At 35.6% G+C, this 22,431-nt stretch overlaps 1 protein-coding gene across 1 annotated transcript; it reads left to right on the forward strand.

The window, feature by feature from the left end:
• Positions 1-12,464: 12,464 nt before the first annotated feature.
• Positions 12,465-20,226, forward strand: LOC103938016. The gene is made up of 11 exons (XM_009348010.2): positions 12,465-13,073; positions 13,587-13,662; positions 13,855-13,965; positions 14,412-14,528; positions 15,123-15,479; positions 15,703-16,025; positions 18,586-18,685; positions 18,769-18,828; positions 19,014-19,100; positions 19,328-19,468; positions 19,627-20,226. Exons 1-11 carry the CDS (start codon positions 12,970-12,972, stop codon positions 19,954-19,956), a joined length of 1,806 nt encoding a protein of 601 aa, XP_009346285.2. The 5' UTR covers positions 12,465-12,969; the 3' UTR covers positions 19,957-20,226.
• The last annotated feature ends 2,205 nt before the right edge of the window (positions 20,227-22,431 follow it).

Consider the following 22,431-nt stretch of genomic DNA (forward strand, 5'->3'; position numbering starts at 1 on the left):
TTTAGAACCTAAAAACATTTCGTCTAAAACCGCTTTCAGTCGTTTTAAAAGTACTTCCAAACAAGTCTTATATATGACATTGGTGCTATATCTAAAGTCACATTTGAATTTGGGTATATTTCTAGAGTTAATTTTTGGATCCCCACCTCAGAAAGATACGAAAATTATATTTAATTCTAAGGTTGGCTAAGGTTGAGTTTGGTAAAGCATTTACAAGAATCACCTGTTGATCAAAACTTAAGGGCAAAACTGTGAAAAGCGCGCGGTAATATCGACCTTGAGGAAAATTTGTTTTCCATTGCCAAAGAAATTGAAACAAGAACCTCAGAATAGAAAACCATTATTTGAAAACCTATCAATTTTTATCAGCCCAAAATAATTGTTACCCATATCCATGATAAAGATTAACACCAGCCTTTTAAGATCAGTCCTTACAAAAGTGATCTGGTTCAAACATGCATGGGATTTTTTTAGAAGATTCTAGGATGTGAATATGCTAGAAAACTCTAGCAAGGTGCAGCAACAAAGGTAGCAAGATGGAAAAGCCAAGTCCAACGCTAAGAAAATCTTGAAAAATGTCTTTATTTGTAGAAAACTCTAGAACAAGTGAACAACAACTTATGGCTAGGATAAAAGGAACCCAATTCCACCTAGTAAGTCGGTTTTGCATATGTATAAATATAAGGTGTGGTGCTAAGTAAGAAACCACCCAATCAAGAAACTAAGAAAGTAAGAGAGTAGCAACCAAAAAGAGCAGCAAGAAAATAACTTAAAAGTGAGTGTGGTCTAGAGTGTGTTTCTAGAAAGAGAGAGTGTCATATCTTCTAAAGTGTGTCTTTAAGAGTTTTTGTGTTGTAAAATTTTGTGAGTGTAATACAAGTAATTTGTTACTTGTTTTGTCTCTCCAACACTTGTGTCAAAGTTGTGTACTCTAATTTTCCTCAACAATTGGTATCAGAGTGATACAATTAGGGATCAGCTCTAATGAAGTTTTTGAGAACTATGCAAAGTTTAGTACTTCACAAAATTGTTGGCTAATCTTGTTCGGCATATTGAAGCTCTATTGACACGATGAATGATCGTCAAGTTGTTGGAGGAATCAAGAAGTTGAACAACACAAATTACAACACATGGGCGACATGCATGGAGTCGTACCTACAAGGCCAAGATCTTTGGGAGATCATTGGCTGTAATGAAGTTACGCAACTGGAAGAAGACACTAGCAGCACTTTGCGTAAGTGGAAGATCAAGGCAGTCAAAGCCATGTTTGCCCTAAAAGCTACGGTTGAAGAGGACATGTTAGAGCACCTAAGGAAAAGCAAAACATCAAAAGAAACATGAGACACATTCGCCACACTCTTTTCAAAGTGGAACGATACAATATTGCAACTTCTTGAGAATGACCTGTTATCAGTGGCCCAAGGGGACATGATGATTGCACATATTTTCATAAGGTAAAGTCTATTTGCCATGAAATTTCTAAATTAGATCCTAGTGTTGTCATTGTAGAATCTAGGATAAAAAGAATAATTATTAATGGGTTGAGACTCGAATACCGAAGCTTTGTTGCTTCGTACAAGGATGGCTGACCCAACCATCACTTGTTGAGTTTGAAAATTTGCTTGCCGATCAAGAAGCTTTTGGCAAAGCAAATGGGAGGGGTCTCGACAAAAGGTGAAGAGGAAGCGCTCTACACCAACAAAAGTAAAGGCAGCTTCAAGAAACATGTTGGTGAAGGATCTAAAATAAATGGTAGCAAGTTGACAAGTCATTGGACGGAGGAGAGTTCTCGGCAAGGGGTGGCTCCAAAGTATCATAGCAATTATGGTTAGTCCCAGAATAATATGTTTGAGAGAAAAATGCTACAACTGTGGAAAGAAAGGCCACATGGCGAAGAATTTCTGGTTCAAAAGGTATGTAAAGAGTAATGTTGCCACTTGCAGCTTAGAGAAGAAAAGTGAAGATGATTGGGATGCCGTAGCATATCACCATAGAGGAAGAATGAGACGCAGAAACATCTTCTTATTGGTGGTCAAAAAATGCAGTGTTGCCTGACTCGAGATAGATTCAAGATACGTTGCAGGAGAAAATAAGAGAACAAACTGCCCAAATTCAATCAAGTCCATATGAGCCTGAGGATTTGCTTGATGGTGACGATGTTAAGCAAGAAGTGCCTCATAATCCTATAGAACCGGCATGTACCAACAACCAGAAGAAGATAGACCTAGTGAAGGGGAAGTATCAACTCCACAATCATAACTAAGGAGGTCAACGAGAATACCAAAGCTAAATCCCAAATACGCCAACACAACCATAGTAGAAGAAGCAGTTGAAGCTGAGATGCGTAAAGAAGTGTCACAGAATTGCGAGTGGCGTACAACTGGGTGAAGCCAAGAAATGTGAAACCTATATCTCGTAAATGGGTGTTCAAGATAAAGCATCCACTCAGCGTGGAGAAAAGAATGAGCTGGTGTTGAAGGGGAGTGTTAAAGATCAACACCAGCCCAATAAGATCAGTCGGTACAAAAGAACTAAATTGGTCTGGTTCAAACATGCATGGGATTTTTCTAGAAGATTCTATAATGGGAATATGCTAAAAAACTCTAGCAAAGTGCAGCAACAAAGGTAGCAAGATGGAAAAGCCAAGTCCACTGCCTTAGGCTAAGAAAATCTAGAAAAATATTTTTGTTTGTAGAAAATTCTAGAACAACAAAAACTTATGACTAGGATGAAATGAACCCAATTCCACCGACTTAGTAAGTAAGTTTTGCACAAGTATAAATATAAGGTGTGGTGCTCAGTAAGAAACCAACTAATCAAGAAACTAAGAAAGTAAGAGAGTAGCAACCAAGAAGAGAAGCAAGAAAATAACTTAGATGTAAGAATGGTCTTTCCAAGGAGTGTGAGTGGTCTAGAGTGTCTCTAGAAAGATGGAGTGTCATAGCTTCTAATGTGACTTTGAGAGTTTTTGTGTTGTAGTATTTTGCGAGTGTAATACAAGTAATTTGTTACTTGTTTTGTCTCTCCAACACTTGTGTACTCTAATTTTCCTCAACAATCCATACACACCTCGCATGAACAAATAACGGTCCTGCTCAAGTTTAAATTTTTCTTAAAAAAAGAAAAATATGAATTGAGGCGTTGGGAATTAGAAAACCAAATCTGAAAATACTAGAAAGGCAAAATACATCAATGTGGCTGGGCTTAACGATGTGGATGCCGACAATGAAGAGGGTGCGAGTGAGCTGATCAAACAACAAGAATGCCGAAACGGTTATAAAATCCTTAGATGCTACATCATGACAAACTTATTCTACAAAGCTACGAAACATTATATTTCGGTTTTTTTTATTTTTTTTTATCACAAATGGTCCCTGAAATTGAAAATCAATCAATGTAATTCCTGAGAAGGGATGTCACAAATCAATGTGATTCTTCCATCACAATTCTATTAAAAATTCCGTTAAGTGCTGATGTGGCACATAAATGGGCTCCACAAGATTTACAGGTTTTATTACAAATGGTCTTTGAAATTAACCCACACCATCAAGATGATCTTTGAAATTGAAAATCCATCAATGTAGTCCTTAAAAATAGGTGTCGCAAATCAATATAATCATTTCGCCACAATTCTGTAAAACATTTTGTTATGTGCTGATGTGGGTTTAATTAGACTTGACATTCATGTCGTGTTTCTCGCGTTTGTGTCATACCCGATAGTTTAACAGGTCGTGTCGTGTAACACCCGTTAAAATAAACAGATAATATGACCTGACCCAAAATCAACCTGTTAATATTATCAAGTAATATGATCTGACCCATTACTCGTTAAGAAAAATATATTTTAAATCAATAAATAATGAAAATGAAAAACATAATTTGACCTAAAAAAATGTAAAACATAATAATAAACTAGTATATGCATGCCACATTTTCACATAAATATTACTTCAAAACATAAAATAAAAAAAAATAAAAAACATTTGTCTTTCAAATTTACATACCCCAAAATAAGAGCCTAATGAAAAAACATTGGTCATACTACAAAATACAAATGTTCAAAGATATGCAAAATGAAGAGAGTTGTGTTTCAAGGTTGAGGAACCTTGCACGTTTTTGACAATAAAACACTTCAATTTAAAAAATCACCAAGGGAAATGATATTGGAATTTTGGCTTGATATATTGTCTTTAAGGGTTATATTGACGATATTTTCACTAAGGTTTTCTGACACACCCCGTCCCGAAGGAGGGCATGCTGGCCGTCACGTGAGAGTGACGTAACCATTTGCACAGTTCAGAAGCTTTAAAATATACAACTTCTAAAATGAAACACCCGAAGGTGAGTCCTCATTTGGTCCATTCTGTCAGAACACCGTTGAATTTCCTCGTAGTCACCACACCTTTGCAATTCTTGAACTTGGAGGGGCGCAAAACCAAAAGCGTGAGTGGGCAAAAACAAAGCTCTTTGAAAACTCTTTAGCAAAATACATTCTAACCCCTCGCCGTAAAACCTGTATACTTCCCAGAAAATGAACATATATACGTATGTATAGATATGCCAATCATGCTCCAAAATATGCCATTCATGCTCGAGAATATGCCACATCAGAATCTCATAATAAATGTAAATGCTCAAGCGTAATTCACATCAATAGCATACAATCTGACAGCCGGGAGTCACCTAACGTGACCTGTACGGCTGCATATAGAGCTCAAATCTCATCTCAATAACTGAATCTGCACACGAGTCGGAACCACCTAACGTGGTCTGTACGACAGGCTTGGTGTAATATATATATGTATGCTCTAGTGCTACGATCACGTGAAGCTGGGCGATAAATCGCGGGTCACCTACAAGTCGGAACCACCTAATGTGGTCTGTACGACAGGCCTATGCACCTAACTTGGATCCAAGGCGAGCATGCGGTGCGGGTGAACATACACGTGAAGGCTATGCCCCAACTCTGGGCGGGAGCACTAACACCGGGGGTGCAGATTATGAGCTCTCTAAGCATCTCAAACTACTACTGCATAACAACATGAATACCACTTACCTGGCACTTACCTGTGCGTCCACAGCACCAATACACATATATAAATGTATGCCGCTACTAATGCATGTGATGATGCATAAGTGATAATAATAAAGTGCATGGCATAAATCAATTACTCTTTTTAATCTATTTCTGGGAATTTAAATGTATATAGGTATATACGGAAAACAAAAGCCCACTCACAGATAAGTAGCCGGTTCGTAACCCTCACGCCTAGTTTGGTTACATTCATTGTTCGCACCAGTTTCACCTATAAAAGAATAATTATAAAATCATCAATTAAACGCACATACACAAACATTCGTCCATAACTTTCTCATACGTTGCTCAATTTGGGTGTATGAATATACCACGGTGATCTACACGACGTCACGAACACGTGACAATTTTCAGAACTCAATTTGGAGCTCTCACGCGCCCCCACGCGCCCTGTTCACGCGCTGCCCACGCGCGCGTCTTCTTCCTTGCGTCGCCGGACTGGTTTCGCCGGCGGTGGGTGTTTTGCCGGAATTTCTGGGTAAATTTCAAAGTGTCATAACTTCTTCATTTCTTAACCATTTTCGACGTAGTATATATAAAAATGAAGTTATTGACGAGACGAACACAACCATACCTGCCTCAACCCCTAACTCGGTGTGGATTCACCAGAAAAAGCCCCGAAAGCTCCGGCCAAACTTTGAACTTGTCGTTCTCCGTGTTCCTACGTCCATTTTTCACGTAATTTATACCAAAATGAAGCCCTAATCATAATCTACCACGTTGGACTAGTTTTAGGGCCTAAAAACAACGGAATCAAACTTTTCCAAAAATACGAAAATTCGGCCGAACTTACAGTTCGTGATCCCGACGTCCAAATCCTTCAAACGAAGCACTCCGAGCTTCCTTAGGACCTCACCAAGCTTCCTACAAGCTTCAAAATCCCAAAAAAACATCAAATTTTACGTGTGCATGAACAGTGCACATGCACAGTGAAATTGAAATCCATGTTTTCCGAAGTGAAACTCACCTGAAATTGGTACCATCGTGTTCGTGTGGTCTTCAGGAGTACGATGGTGGTCTTAGATCCTTCGTTGGTATAGTTTTAGGGTGGTTTGTGGGTGGTCCGTGTGAGTTCGAAGGAGAGAGAGAGAACTGACAGAGAGAATGAGAGGTTTGTGAGGGAGGAGAGAGAGAGAGACAAGATGCAGAAATGGGGGAGAGATTTGAGGGATGTGGGATCCTACCCAATCCCCAAATCATCAAGTTATAACATATAAACCTAGTTCTAAGTCTTAAATTTAAGTCCCTAAAACTAATTAATATTCCAATTAACATTAGTTTAGGAACTTCAGGTAAAAATCAATGCCAACTTTACGCCCCTTAGTCCCGTTTAAGGGCATTTTCGTAATTTCACATCCTCGGAATTAAAAATTCCGGGACGGGTTGTGACATTTTCCATAATCCATAACCTATAGATCTAAATTTAACTGTTGATTGCTGTTTATATTTATGCTCCATTCTTCTCACCAAATTTTGTTTTTTTTTTTTTCTTCGGATCTTCTTTTTTGAAAACATGATCTCTTAGAGGATGCAGGAAGATGAATGATTCAGATCGTTGATATTACGTTCAAAGTTTTACCATTAGTTAAAATATAGCTCGATGTTTATAGAGTCTCTAGAAACTATATAACATCAACTCGTATTTTAGTTAATTGTAAATATCTGAATGTCGTATCAACAATCTGAACTGTTCATTTTTCTACATCTACTAAAAGATCACTTTTCAAAAAAAAAAAAAAAAATCTAAAAAATGAAATTCGGTGAGTAGAATAAAGTGTAAATGACAATGGATGGTTAAATTTAAATACAAGGTTTATGGATTATGGTGTCAAATTTTAGAGTTGACCCCTGCACGAAAGTTGTAAAGCTTGTCATTACGAGTGATTGTATATTTTTTTTACATTTTTCACACTTCTACAATAATTATTATTAATTTTATTAATTTTGCACTCAAATAAAAAATACTATTCATGAGATTTGGAGGGTTTTAAAAATCTAAACAACCATGTAACCATCGTTTAAGCGTAGAGGATGCAATCACAAGCATTTATATATACTTTCACATTTTTCAGACTTATATATTAATGATTATGAATTTTATTTATTTTGAACTCCCTTAAAAATATTATTCATGAGGGTTTGTATGATTTTAAAATTTCAAACGGTGATGTACCTATCCTCAAAGTATAGTGGATGCGATTACGAGCATTTGCTTTATTTTTTTCACATTTTTTGCACTTACAAATTAATTATTATAATTTTTTAAATGTGTTTGGTATTTTTAAATTACTTGATATTTTTATTTTTAATGTGTTTTATAATTTTTTAATCTCACTCTTTGCCTAAAAATAATTAATTAATTAAAACTTAAAATTTTAAAGTTTATATAGAATAATTATACAATAATAATTAATAAACAATATATACATATGACATATGCACTATATCTTTTGTATTTTATAGTAAGTTTTTTAGGTAGTTTAAAAAATTAAAATCATCAAAACAACTTTTTTCTTATCGTGTCGAAATAGGTTACTAGATTGTCACTCTCGTGTAATGTGTTAACCCGAAACCTGTTATTTTAGTGTTGCTTATGTGTCGTGTTAATGAGTTGTGTAAGAAATTGTCAGGTCTAGGTTTAATAATTAATTTAAAAAGTTGTCTAAATACATTTTTGCACAATGAAATTTTTTTATATTGTAGGGCCTACTCTGAAGAAAGATCCCTTCCATAAATTCTCAAAGGTACAAGGCTTAACCGAGGCCTAATATGGGGTGTGGAAATAATTTTCAACCAACAAGAGATGCACATCGATTATAACCTCACTATCTCAAGACAGACCTTGCCGTTCTTTGCATCACCAGACCAACAGGGTAGCGCCGAACAAGCTCTCCAAGATTAAGGTTGTGAGGATGTTGATCACTTAATGTTAACGGCGGTGAAGGTGTCGAAGTGTGTAAAAATTGGTGTATTAAATTTTATTTTTTAGAGAATAGAGAGCGAAGGATGTAGAGAAATGTGGACTGGGATCAGAGGTGATTGCAGGACTGAGTTTTTGGGTTGACAATTTTCTTTATTAACTATTAAATTATTAAGCCTATTTGTAATTTTTTTTTTAATTTAATTAAACTTGTGTGACCCATTTATGCCTCACATCAGCATATAATAATTGACAGAATTGTGATGGAAGGACTACATTAATCAATTTTCAATTTCAATGACCATTTTGATGTCGCGGGTCAATTTCAAGAATCATTTATGAGAAAAAATAACTTATGGGACCCATTTATGTGCCACATCAGCACTTAACAGAATTTTTAATAGAATTATGACGGAATGACCATATTAACTTGCGACACCTATTTTCAGGGACTATATTGATTGATTTTCTATTTCAATGACCATCTTGATGGTGAGTGTCAATTTTAGTGACCATTTGTGATTTAAAAAAAAAAAAAAAAAAAAAAAAAACCTCTTATATTTATAGAGAACAAACCTAATCCTAATACTAACGCTAGATCCAAACTAAATTTAATAAAAAATAAAAATAATAAAAAATAATAAAAAAAAAACCTAAACAATATAATACTTAAAATATTAATATTTCCGCCGGAAACGAGACAAGGGATTGTGGAGGGAAGGAGGGTGGCCATTGGGAGGACGTCGACGCCGTCGACGAAAAGGGCGCGACAGGTTATTGATGGTGATTGTCATATGAAATTTCCAACTACTGAAGTTTACCATGAGATTGGCACTACCAAGTACTCGGTCGCGTCATGACTATTGTTTCTAGTTTGTGTTTGTTATCGTCTATCAGTTATATCGAATACAAATATCATCACGTACAGTTTCGCTTGAATTTTTATTTGAAATGCCCTCCGAAATCAACTATTAGAAGTACCTTTTCTCTAAGCATGAAGTTTCTCTCTAATCACTATGCGAAATATGAGAAACCCCACAACCAACCAAAGCCCACAAAACATAATCATGACCATTTAGGCACCATTTCCACATCTCCAAACCCCATTTCACTTTTGTTTTTAGAAAATCTAGGGGTTAGGGAGCATACCAAATAAGTCATTATTATGAGAACAAAGTCCAATCAGTTATAGCTTGCTTGTTTATATTTCTCCCTCTTTTTTGTGGTGTGTTTACGTGTTGTAATCAGAATCAATATACGAAATTAAATTTCGATTATGGGATACCCTTCTTGATTTTCATTATCCTTACGTAAACGTGTCATTATTTACTTAACTTTGAAGAATTAAAATGTATGTGGGGTCCTCATGAATTTAGGAATTCAACTCCTCATTTTGGAGGAATTTGACTCCCTTGATGAGAGAGGTACTTGAATTCCTTGACATGTGGGGAATCGGAATAGATTTCTTTTGCCAATTATGCCCCCACTTGGTTCTTATTATTGCAAGTTGGCCTCACTTGGTTTTCTATTAATTAGACTAAAAAAAATTTATAAACAAAAAAAATTATAAAATAATAATTTATTAACCATAAAAAAGTGAGTAACACTAATCGAATTTTTATTTTATAGGGATAATAAATTATTATCTAAACTATATATTAGTAAAACTCTGTTTGTCAACTAAAATTTTAGGATATAACTACTCTAACCCTCTGAAAAGAACTAAATAAAAATAAAAAACGTGGACAATTTAGTAATTACGCCTAACACAACTTTTATTGTTTCTTGTACTAACATCATAGCTATGTAAATATAATATATCTTATTTAAAAACTAAAAAATAAATAAATAAACCCCACTTTTTCTCCTTCTCTTCCTCTCTCTACATTATCTTTTCTCTTCCTTTTTTTTTCTCTTTTTTTTTTTTTTTTTTAAGTTGTCATACATGCTCATTAATGATAAGTCATAATAAAATAAAATAAAATTTAATTGCAAACAATAAGAACATAAAAATAATTTATTTGGAATAAAAACATTTTGGTAATCATATTGACTTTCATTCCAATTTAGCTAAACCAGTAAACAATTTATATGGAATTAGTACTGTTCCTATCCCTATTACAGAAAATTTTAGTAAACAGTTTGAACAATAATTTGATTTTGAACCTTTCCCATTTTAGCTTCTCCTAAATTCAATTCTTCTAATTTTGATTACGTATTGGTCAACAAGCCATCATCGGTGCTGTCCTTGCTTGCCGTCACATGAGTACAACGTGAAACATAGTTGAGTCAGCCTTAAATAGGTCGAGTCGAACTAGACTGATCACTTGTTGTACACATGTAGTTACTAGCTTGGGTTCTCTGGATTTGTATCCTAGTAAACCGAGTCTTAAGCCTAAAAACTTTCAAGTATATGATGAGATTATGAATAATTTCTTCAAAATAATCAATAAAATATTTTGTCACATTGTTTATATAACGAGTAATAAAGTGCTTATATTCCTATTCAAATATCATGCCCCATCACAACGAAATTTAAATCATTGAGCACGTTTAACTTTTAATAATTAGTCTATATTTTCAATTTCAAATTTTATTGGTTTTCACAGCTATTTAGCTTTTCTACAGCATGTGCTAATTTCACATGTCTTTTTTTATTGTCACTCCACTTACAACACTATCATGTAATTTTCACGAAAGATATTATCCAAAGTTTTGCACGAAAAAAGTTGGGTACTGATACAAGCAAAAGTAAGGATAAAAAAAAAACTAAAATATTTGCAAGAGTATAATATAATTGCAATATAGATAGCTCTAGCAAGGTCGTTCTCTACAAGGATTGAATGAATAATTTAAGGTAAAACCAAATCTTAATTAATTATTTGAAAACAAAGTTTGGAAGATGTTGATTTTATGACCTAAAATATTAAAAACGAATTTAATTAAAAACAATTAAATAAATTGGGAATGTAAAGAAAATAAAAGAAAATAGTTTTGAAAATCTATTTAAGCACTAAGGTTCCGCCATCATCTTAACAATCCAATGTAGTTCTTCCAATTACTTACTTATACATGCATATTTGAAGGTTAGGTTTTCCTAATATGTATCCTACTTGGAACCTCCAACATAGAATGTATATCTAACATGTAACCCATCCATGGCATCCAAATTGAATATGAACATGCAAGACTCATCAAGTTTTGTGAAAAAAACTTTTGAAAAACCATATAACCCTTAAGACATGTCGTCCATCCTAAGAAGTTACATATATTAACCACAGGAAGCCTCAGTCAATTCCAGAGACAACCCTCCACCAAAATTGCATCAAATTACTTTTCTAAATATCTTAATGGTGGCCAATCCTCAAGACTATTAGATAATTTAAACCGGGGATTAATAATTCAAAACTTGCATGCATAATATCATAAGCAAATTGAAAAGAAACTTCATATTCTTGTTAAGGCTCGTGGTCTCACCTTAGCAAACTAAACTAGTTACGAACAATCATAAACAAAAATATTATTAAAAACATGGATAGAAAACACCTTGAAAATAAATTTGAATCCAAAAGCTCTCTAAAGTAGTGCGTCCTTTCTTCTCCTTTTCCCCTTTAACCCTAATGGCTATATCTTGATGTATACTACTACAAAATAAAACCCCAAAAGGTCTTAGAATAAAGGAAACATAATAAAATAATAAAACAGAAAATAAAAGGTTTCCTATTTGAACAAAAATTCGGATTGCTCAGAAAATCAGACTTTTGACCGACCAAATCAACTACGATTTGGTCCCAAAATGCCTCTTTTGAAAGCTTAGTTAAGTCATCCCCTACAAATCCTCAGAAGGAATCTTCCTTAAAATATGCCATCTTGACCTTTAAAATGCCCAAAACGTCCAAAAACGTCAATCTGGGTTATTTCATTATCACGGTCAAACAGCTAAGTAGAAAAATCTGAAACTTTGATACAATTATCTTGAAAGACTCACAAAGATCCTCAAATTAGAATCACTCCAGAATTCATCCGTTTGATCATGTTTTGCTCTAGAGGAAGTCGAATGTCCTACATTGAAAATATAATCCAAAGTATCAAAATCTCACAAAATAACCAATAAATTAATACTAAGATTAGGGTAAAATATATAGTATAATATGGACACATCATGTACCATCATAAAATCAATTGACAATATGAAAAGCCATTGCAAGATTTTTTTTTCTTTCATAAATATGAGACTCTTATACGTTCACATTCTCACATTACATAACTTGACATGTTACCTAATGGGTTTAGGGTTCCATAAAGAATTGAATTGCATTTGAGAAGAAAATTAGTTGGACAGTAGGGTTCCATAAATAATAGATTAACAAAGTTTTTCCTATATGAAAATATTTTCCATTGATCACTTTTATGAAATGGTTTCGAGCGAGCAATACTACGTAACATAACACAAACACACATAATAGATTCTGGCGGGAAGCGGGTGGAGAAGCCACCGCCACTGCCGCCACTACCACCACCACCTCCAGGCCCACCACAGAGTCTGCAGCTGCCTTTATCGTTCCATTTCAAAATCCAGAGAGAGACTTGACCGAGTTGACCCATCCGCTCAAATTGAATGCTCTCAACGACCCAAAAGTGAAGAAATTTAATATCGTAGCAGCAGTGGTACTGCAGCAACTCTACTACTACCTCTGCTACTTTTTTGTTTTCTCCTGGGATTATTAAATAAAAATATTTATTGTAAAAGCTCTTAAATTCAACACAATCAATCCAAGTTGCAAACTCTTGCATTCAAACAATATCCCTTCAGGAAAACTATTTTATATTCTCTTTCCTTCCTCCCCATTGCATGATGTTTATCACATGAATATTGTGTGATTGAGGAAAAAGTAGGTGAATGGTTTGTGGGTTTTCTTAGAAAACAAAATAAATATCATATACAATATATATTATGGTTGGTTTTATGTGTAACAATATAGTTGAAGAACAAGCTGCAGTTGGGAAGAAAGAGAATGGAGATTCAGTTGCTCATGGCCAACACAGGCGCTCAAAGAGGTGTAATTTCAGTACTGAAATCATCGTTGTTAGTTTTAGTGTTATGAATATGTTATCTAAAAGTGAGTGTTTATTAATTTTATTTTGGTGTTTATTTATTTATCTCTGGTGAAGTGGATGTTTGCATTTCTATCTTCTTCTTCCTCATCCATTTTTCTAGGTCGTTTTCTTGTTCTAAGAATCTAAGATTTTTGTTATTAAGTTACATGGGACATTGGGAAAGTATTTTCTTTATGTGCTGCATGATCTGGGAAGCAAAAAAAAAAATTTCACCCAAAAGGGTTGACTGTTTGAGTTGTTTGGGGTTCATTTGTTTGTGTTAAGTACAATTTTTGTAATTGTGTTTGGATTTGTGGTTTAGTAAGAAAGGAAATTTGTGAGTACAAGTAGACGATGTATCAAAAGACTTTGGTAAGGCGATTTTGCATTGAGTTCAAGAGACTGATGAATTTACAGATTGTTTCGGTGTCTCATTTCCTATATTTATGTGGTTCTTCTCCCTTTTCCTTCCAGTGCTTCTGACAGGAACTCAAGTGTTCCAAGAGGTCGAGTTTTAAGTTCCAGGAAGAAAGGCGAAAATGAAACGCAGGTGAGAACACATCTCACTTCAAATTACCATAATAATTTTCTCATGCTATATCATAGGACTAATGCAATTATTGATATAAGTTAAAACTTGACAATGAATAAATTCATAAACGACCGCAGTTTGAGTCTTATTTATGATCATGGATGTAAACAAAGATAGAATCGTTTACTATTTTCTCGATGAATTTACCAGGTTTCATTACCTTCAACAAGTGCTTCTAGGGGACAAAGTCCTTGGCACGACAATCCTGCTTATATCAACAAAAATTCGCCATCACACCACAGAGCCTCTTTGGAAAAAGATGTAAGAAATGCAATTCAATTTCTGTCTCTTTTAAAATTGTGTTCGATGAATCTTTCTGTAACACGATGTGTGGCAGAGGTTAATCTTACTGCAGTAGGCTTACCTGTTAAATATATTTTATTGATGAGTGTCATAGATTATATATTGCAAACATTTCAATTCATATAGCTTCCATTTTTTTCTTCTGGTGACTGTTACCGAATATTTGCAAAGATTCCTCGATTATTACTAAATACTGAATATTCGTATGAATCTTTATCAATCATCATTTTACTGCACAAATAGAAGTTTGGGTTTCCAAACTGTAGGCACCCCTTGTCGACAAAACTGGATGACATGCATGATGTGACTGGCCGAATCTTTACACCTTGTTACCATTTGTTTTCCATGTAATATATGGTCCAAGCATAATATGGTTTAACCACCAGTGATATGTACCTTTGCAGATTGAACAGTTACAGTTGCGTTTGCAGCAAGAGAAATCTATGCGTAATATGCTTGAGAGGGCAATGGGCCGAGCTTCAAGTACTCTATCTCCGGGACATAGGCATTTTTCTGTCCAGGTAGTTACTCGCCTTTTAGTTTCTTTTCTTCAAGAGTTGTTGAGAATTTTATCATACTTAAAATATTGACTAAGACACGAATTTTGGGCCTTCATGTTTCCGCTCATCCAGTATGGAAACGATTAAGATGCAACATGCCAACATGATGAATTTTGGAGAAACTTATGAAAAGGTCATGGCTGTGATTGCTTTGCATATAACTTTCAGTTCAGTGTTGTAGACTAGGATGACGTACCCGAGTTGGCTAGAGCACTGCTGCAGACCTGCATATTATCTTTTCGTTTTCTTTTATTTTTTTCAGTACTTCCACTTGAACACATATCTCCATGAACCAATTCATATAATCTTAAAAGTGTAGACTGTTCAGACGAACAAAGCAGTGTTTTGTCAATGCATCGGAGCCTTTTCCAGTAGTTGCACCTGAGGCCTTTTAATTAATTGTTTATTCTACTTCATTTTCTATCTTCTTACAATTGTATTAGAAACTTTCAAAATTAATTCTAAAAAGTTTGCACCATGTATTATTGATATAATTCCATTTATTAGCTGTAAATATGACTTATGGACTGCAAATTGTTTTCTTTTCATGTTTAGACAAAGGAATTGATTTCTGAAATTGAATTACTTGAAGAAGAAGTTGCAAACCGCGAGCAGCATGTTCTCTCTCTCTACAGGAGTATTTTTGAACAATGCATTAGCAGGGCACCTTCTGAGCTGAACTCAGTTGTGGCTTCCCCTGCCCATGTGAAGAATATGAAGAATGGATCCAGGAAGCATCCCAGTATCATTACCAATGCATTTTGTTCTTCAAAAAAGTTTCCTTTCCGACATTTGCGAGCTCTAGTTGTTACAGAAAACTCAGGAAAACGAACTTCTACGACTAGAAATGCTCCACTATCCAGTGGCAAAAGTGACATCGATATTGGAAAGAATTGTTCAAATCCAGCAGAGGTAGGATATAACTCTATTCTACTTTTCCAGATTGACTTCTGTTATTGAGTTAATTTTGTCAAACTGGTGACGGGAGTTTTCCATTACGACACGTAGTGATTTTCTCTTTAGCCATAAAATGTGACAGACTAAATAATTAGTATGTTTTTCATGTTACCTTCCAGCCATAAAATGGCGCCATGTTGTTCAAGCCCTTTTACATGATTTATTATTTTGTTTCCAGGTTCACGAAAGGGTTCCGTCCTTAGAGAAAACATCTATGCTGCGAACTTTGAAAGATCATCTCCACCAGTGCCCTAGCAAGTTATCTGAGGAAATGGTCAGGTGTATGGCTGTTGTTTATTGTTGGCTTTGCAGTGCATCATCTGTGAACACTGAAAAAAACCGATTATCTTTGTTGTCGAGGTCATCAACTAGCGTTGTACAAGCTCGACACGGTGCAGGAGATGCCCCAGATTGGTCGGGCAAATCAATGGTAGAAATAACTTGGATATCTACTGATAAGAGCAAGCTTCCTCATGCTTCTTTTGCCATTGACAACTACAGGTTCGCTTTTCAGACTTGATCTATAATTTACCCAAGTAACAGTAATATAATAGTAAAAGAAAGAGCAGGTACGTCTTTCCTTGATTCACTATGACCTTAACTGGAGCAAGTTTGATTGCAAATATTTGGTCCTCGCGTTTGTGAACCGCACTAAATTCTGGTTGAAGCGATTTTGATTCACCGTGAATTTCTGTTGTTCGTAAGTACAGGTTAAGGGTACACCACTTGTTGGTATTCTAAAGTTTACTAACTCAATACCAAAATATGTGGGTGATAAGTTTACAAACTCTATCACACCTCTCACTTTCACTCTCAATAAAATTGGACAAAGAAATAGAGAAAGGAGGGAAGCAACAAGCTTTGAAAAAAAAACACTTGGACTTAGATATATGAAAAGAGAGTTTACAAAAATCAATAGCTTACAAGCTGAAAAATGAGAATGGGAAATGGGATTCGGATGATATATACTAAGGCTTAGCAAGATGGCCTATTTATACAAAACTGAAAAAATAAACAATCCAACAATACATATAATGAATGATGGTGTTCCACATCATTACACCCTTTCAAACACATGCAGCAACTTTGACAGTTGGCATACACATGCATTGCATCATGGCAGGTTGTAATAACTACCTTTCGGCTTGCACACAGCAGCTCACATCTCTGCTGTCTTTCAATCTCCTTTCGGCTAACACATGGAGGAAGCAATGATCTTTGTAGTTGCTGAAAAACACCCTGGAAAGAAACTGACAGCTTGTTTTAACCATTAACAACCTGTTTTTATTTGATTTTCCAACACACATCCTCAAGTTGCTACGTGAAATGCTAGGGATAAAGGCGTTTTAATTTGAGGAGGTGTGTTGGAAAATCAAATAAAAACAGGTTGTTAATGGTTAAAACAAGCTGTCAGTTTCTTTCCAGGGTGTTTTTCAGCAACTACAAAGATCATTGCTTCCTCCATGTGTTAGCCGAAAGGAGATTGAAAGACAGCAGAGATGTGAGCTGCTGTGTGCAAGCCGAAAGGTAGTTATTACAACCTGCCATGATGCAATGCATGTGTATGCCAACTGTCAAAGTTGCTGCATGTGTTTGAAAGGGTGTAATGATGTGGAACACCATCATTCATTATATGTATTGTTGGATTGTTTATTTTTTCAGTTTTGTATAAATAGGCCATCTTGCTAAGCCTTAGTATATATCATCCGAATCCCATTTCCCATTCTTGCTTGCTCGTTGTTGCTTCTGCAACCTTCTCGAACGTTGAATCTTCCAAACCCTGGTATAGAAGATACAACGCCTTTTGGTCCTTCTTTCGTAAGTCCTTGAGAGTGTTCCTTTGATCTACAGTATATGTGGCTTCTTGCTCGGTAGTGGGTACAACATACCCATTACTGACAACTTCCCATAGCTCTTGTGATCCAAACAATGCTTTGAATTGGATGCACCATCTGTCATAATTTTCTTTCTTCAATGTGGGAACTTGGAGCTGCACTAAGTTGGATGTCATAACTGCTGCACCTGCCAGAATGGTATTTTGACTCTGATACCAATTGTTGGTATTCTAAAGTTTACTAACTCAATACCAAAATATGTGGGTGATAAGTTTACAAACTCTATCACACCTCTCACTTTCACTCTCAATAAAATTGGACAAAGAAATAGAGAAAGGAGGGAAGCAACAAGCTTTGAAAAAAAAAACACTTGGACTTAGATATATGAAAAGAGAGTTTACAAAAATCAATAGCTTACAAGCTGAAAAATGAGAATGGGAAATGGGATTCGGATGATATATACTAAGGCTTAGCAAGATGGCCTATTTATACAAAACTGAAAAAATAAACAATCCAACAATACATATAATGAATGATGGTGTTCCACATCTTTACACCCTTTCAAACACATGCAGCAACTTTGACAGTTGGCATACACATGCATTGCATCATGGCAGGTTGTAATAACCACCTTTCGGCTTGCACACAGCAGCTCACATCTCTGCTGTCTTTCAATCTCCTTTCGGCTAACACATGGAGGAAGCAATGATCTTTGTAGTTGCTGAAAAACACTCTGGAAAGAAACTGGCAGCTTGTTTTAACCATTAACAACCTGTTTTTATTTGATTTTCCAACACCACTGACAACCATTCCGCTTCTGTCAACTTTTACAGCTCCCCCAGGGATACTGATCTAAATTATAACCTTTTTCGCTGTCCTAGTTTGTCTTAAAAGAAATCCACCACTAATGTTTTTATTTGATCTCTTCAATCTAATATTCTTATATGCAACGTGGAGAAATGATTCTAAAAATATGGTGATGGTTCACAACAGAATAAGGTGCAACCATAAATCTAGAGCTACGCTAATAAACAATAGATTCTGGAATTTTGGATCGTAATGTGGGGGGATGGCGTGAGGTACTTGTACAAATATTAGTTTTCTGTATGTAGGGCGCATGGTTTAAGACACGCATAAATGCAGCTAACAAACTTGCCATTGATCGTTTCTTATGTTTTTCCTCATCAGGAGTGCGGACTTGATGTATTTTCGTGTTTAAATTTCAGAACTTTGGTTGAACAACTGGAGAGGGTGAATGTTACTCAGATGGAAATGAATGCGCAAATCGCATTTTGGATCAACATGTACAATGCTCTTGTTATGCATGTAATAACTTCTTCACCAGCCATTTCTTTTCTCTTACTGCAACTTATGTGTGTCTAAGTTTCTCCTTAATTACCCTTGCGCAGGCACATTTAGCATATGGAATTCCTCACAGCTCTCTAAAAAGGTTGGCTTTGTTCCACAAGGTAAGGTAGTTCACTTCTTTGCTGTCAACTTAAGAAAACTAGTGCGTCTCATCGCAAATGAATACGTCCTCTTGAAGTACTATCGGGCAAACGTAATTCTGGTTAATCTAAAATAATTTGAATCTATCGTTGTATTCTAAACTCAGAAAAATAAAACAGATGATGGCCTTTCTGGTATAGTGCAGGCTGCTTACAATATTGGGGGCCAAGTTATCAGCGCAAATGCCATAGAGCAATCCATATTTGGCTTCCAAACACTCCGAGTTGGACGGGTACTTGCTTCCTCACTCTACTTTTTATATAAGAGTGCGAGAAAATGCTTAGATTCTTAGAATTATTTCCTTTGTTTCAGAGTTTAAGAGGGGTGACAAATCGTTTGAGGGTTTGAGCTATATTTTGAATGAATTTTAACAACGGCTTTTCCTAATCTTCTTTCTTAAAAAAGGAATGTGAAATATGTACCATGTTTTAGAATACTGATCCACTTGCATGTTACCAGTGGCTTGAGACCTTCCTTTCAACTGGGTGGAGAAAAAAATTTGGTGAAGACAAACAACTTCACAATTCAAAATTACGGCTTCCAGTCTCCGAACCCCTTGTGTGCTTTGCTCTTTGTAATGGAGCTTTCTCCGATCCTGCGGTAACTTCTCTTCTGCACATGATTTTCTGTTAAAATTTCATATATCTTATCTTTACCTTGTTTTTTAGTTTAATCAGAAGCATATGGGGTAGCAACTTTAACACTGAATGTTGTAAACCGTTCTTCTAAAGACACTCCGATCATGATATATCTTGTAGCTAAAAGTATACACAGCGGCAAATGTTAGGAATGAGCTTGAAGAGGCAAAGAAAGAGTTCATTAAAGCAACTGTAGTCGTAAAGAAGTCGAAGAAAATTCTTCTGTCAAAGGTACTTGAAAGGTTTGCAAGAGAAGCATCTTTTGGCTCTGATGATCTTCTAAAATGGGTTACTGAGAATGTCGATAAGAAGCTTCATGATTCGATACAAAAATGCATTGACCATAAGTCCAGCAAGAAGGCGTCTCAGATGGTAGAGTGGCTGCCATATAATCCAAGGTTCCGATATGTGTTCTCAAAGGATCTATCTGAGAAGCCATGGTGGTTGTGATTTGTGAGTTTCGTTCCAGATGCTTGAAGAAACAGAAATCTGACCGTCGTTCGGCTTGAGGCAGCTAGTTGGTAGTAGCTGATCGCACCGGGTGATCAATTAGCACGACAATTCTATTACCCTCAACCTAGGGCTTTGTATGAACTTGATGGTATGATCCAACAAGCTTAGCATTACTTGCAGATGTCGTATAATTCATGTTTGACACCTTATTTGTATATTGGACATGCGTTTGTGTATAAAAGATAATGACGTCCCCTAATTTATGCATTAAGGCAGTAAATTGTAACGGTAAATTTGTAGGTTAAACTATATAAACTGCAGAGACAGAAATAGATACAAGTAATCACTAACAAATAGGTTGGATTCATCTAATGGTTCCTGATTATAGGATTTTGTTGAGCAAAAATTGTACAATGACCGTAAACAAATAATTCACTCAACACAACTTCATCCTCGTTCATCTTTCTGATGAGGGTTTTATTTTTAATTTGAGTTCCATCCATTCTAAACTATGTGTCTATTAATTTCATCCCTTCATATAAAGAACGGAATACTCTTTGATTCTAACATGAAAAATATGAATTTTGAGGGTAGGTGTTTTTGTTTGATTTTGTGGTTGCATTTAGGTGAAATGCCTAAGTTGCCTACGTACGATTAAGCCGTTCGTAGTTCTTTGAATGGTATTTAGAATTTTTTTAGGAAACTGTTATTGGCACTAAAAAAATCTCATTCTACACTCCTCACAAGTGTATGTTTCTTTCCAAATATAGAAAGTTTGGAGTGTAGAATGAGATTTTTGGAGTGCTAATAACAATTCCCTTTTTTTTAGTGAATGCACGATCCACTAAAAAAAATATGAAAAATAATTTGGTCTTTGGTTTAGTAGAACGATTTGGACAAATTTTAGAATGAATTTAGTTTATATAAACTAGGGATTCGTTTTTGTTTCGCGGTGGCATCTAATGTTTGATATTAGATTGCCTACTTATTATTAACGAAATCAAACCGGCGTAGTTCATAAAAATGAATTTGACTTGAATTTGTTGTCCTGTACTAAGACTTTGATAAAATAAAATGCCTGTTGGATTTATTTGAGACCAATGGGTGATAATTGGCAAAATTACGTGACAAGCTTTGAAAAAGAAAATTTTGATTTGTCTTCTCCTTTTATCAGCCCAAAGCTTGACACCATAAAGTGGGACTTAGAATTCCACGTGAGATGCAGACTTAGAATGTGACGACTTGTCCCTAATTTTTTATGTAATTTCATTCCCGAGTGTGTAAAATAACAATTATGCCCTTGTTGGCAAAGTGGAACCTGACGTGGGTGTTGTTATTCAGCTTTTAATTTATTTTTCCTTTTATCGTAATTAAATAGTACTCGTTGTTACAAATGTGTGAGCATGAGTTAGACCCGAATCAGATTTGTAACAAAAAAGTTAAGCTTAGTCGAAGTACGTTAACAACGGGTAGAATTGTACACGTGTGTGCTAATAATTTAGTGTTGGAAATTACTGTTTTTTATAAGGTGAGCCGGACCGTGTAATTTTAAAGTGCACTAAATCTTATCACTTATCTCTTTAAATCTGTCCCGTGACCTGCTCTCCCTCACCAACCAATAAATCACTTTCCTCATTTCTCTCGCCCAATCAGACAGCTTCCTTCTCTCTTTTGTCCAATTAGAAAACCCCTATCTCTCTTCTTCTTCTCTCCTTCACGCTGAGCCTTTCTTCCCTCTGCAACACAAACACCATAATCAAACCTCACAGATCAAACCTTAAACCCCCACTATCGTACTCTCCTCATCATCACAAGTCCATCCGTACGAACAGATTCTAAAATGACTGAGTTTTGAGTTTCCAACTCGAAGCAACTTGGAGCTCCGACACAAGTGTGAGTTCTCCAACAATTTTCCGTTCGAGTTGCAAGGTTTTGGAAAGTTCGGAAACAACTACACAATTTCCTGGAGTCACTAGACAAAGTTTGAAGTGGAGCCAACATGAAAACACACGATTTTGAGATGACGAAAATAGGTCCGAGACATTCTAGGCTTTTTTCAGTCCATTTTCATCCACCTTTTGGACTTTTAAAAGGTACAAACTTGTTCTTCTCTTCCCAAGCTTCATTTCCACATAAAGTACGTCGAAAATGGTTGAGAAATGAAGAAGTTATGAAGTTCCAAAGTTTTTACAAAATCCGGCTACATTTTCCAGAATTTGGCGAAAGAAGGGGAATATTCCATTAAACTTAACAGAATATTTTGACGCTGTTAGGTAACGTCGTTAGACTAAACGGAATATTCGATGCGCGTAGCCTGCTAGTGGGCACACGCATGGCCGCGAGCTGGCGATGCATAAGGGCGCGTCCAGCCTCATGGCGGTGAGTGGTTGTCATGTACGGGTCCGTGACATCGTGTAGAATGTTTTAGTATATTTAAACCCTTTGTTTGAGCAAACTATGGGGGATTTTCCT

The sequence above is a fragment of a genome, unplaced genomic scaffold (genome assembly GCF_019419815.1).
Source record: "Pyrus x bretschneideri cultivar Hongxiangsu unplaced genomic scaffold, Pyrus_bretschneideri_v1 Contig34, whole genome shotgun sequence".
NCBI lineage: Eukaryota > Viridiplantae > Streptophyta > Magnoliopsida > Rosales > Rosaceae > Pyrus > Pyrus x bretschneideri.

Excerpts from the sequence above, each read along its gene's own strand:
- LOC103938016 (XM_009348010.2), top strand. The coding sequence starts at position 12,970 with ATGGTTGGTTTTATGTGTAACAATATAGTTGAAGAACAAGCTGCAGTT. Across the intron at positions 15,480-15,702 it reads ATTGTTCAAATCCAGCAGAG|GTTCACGAAAGGGTTCCGTC; the intron begins GTAGGATATAAC and ends TTTTGTTTCCAG. Across the intron at positions 16,026-18,585 it reads TTTGCCATTGACAACTACAG|AACTTTGGTTGAACAACTGG; the intron begins GTTCGCTTTTCA and ends TTTAAATTTCAG.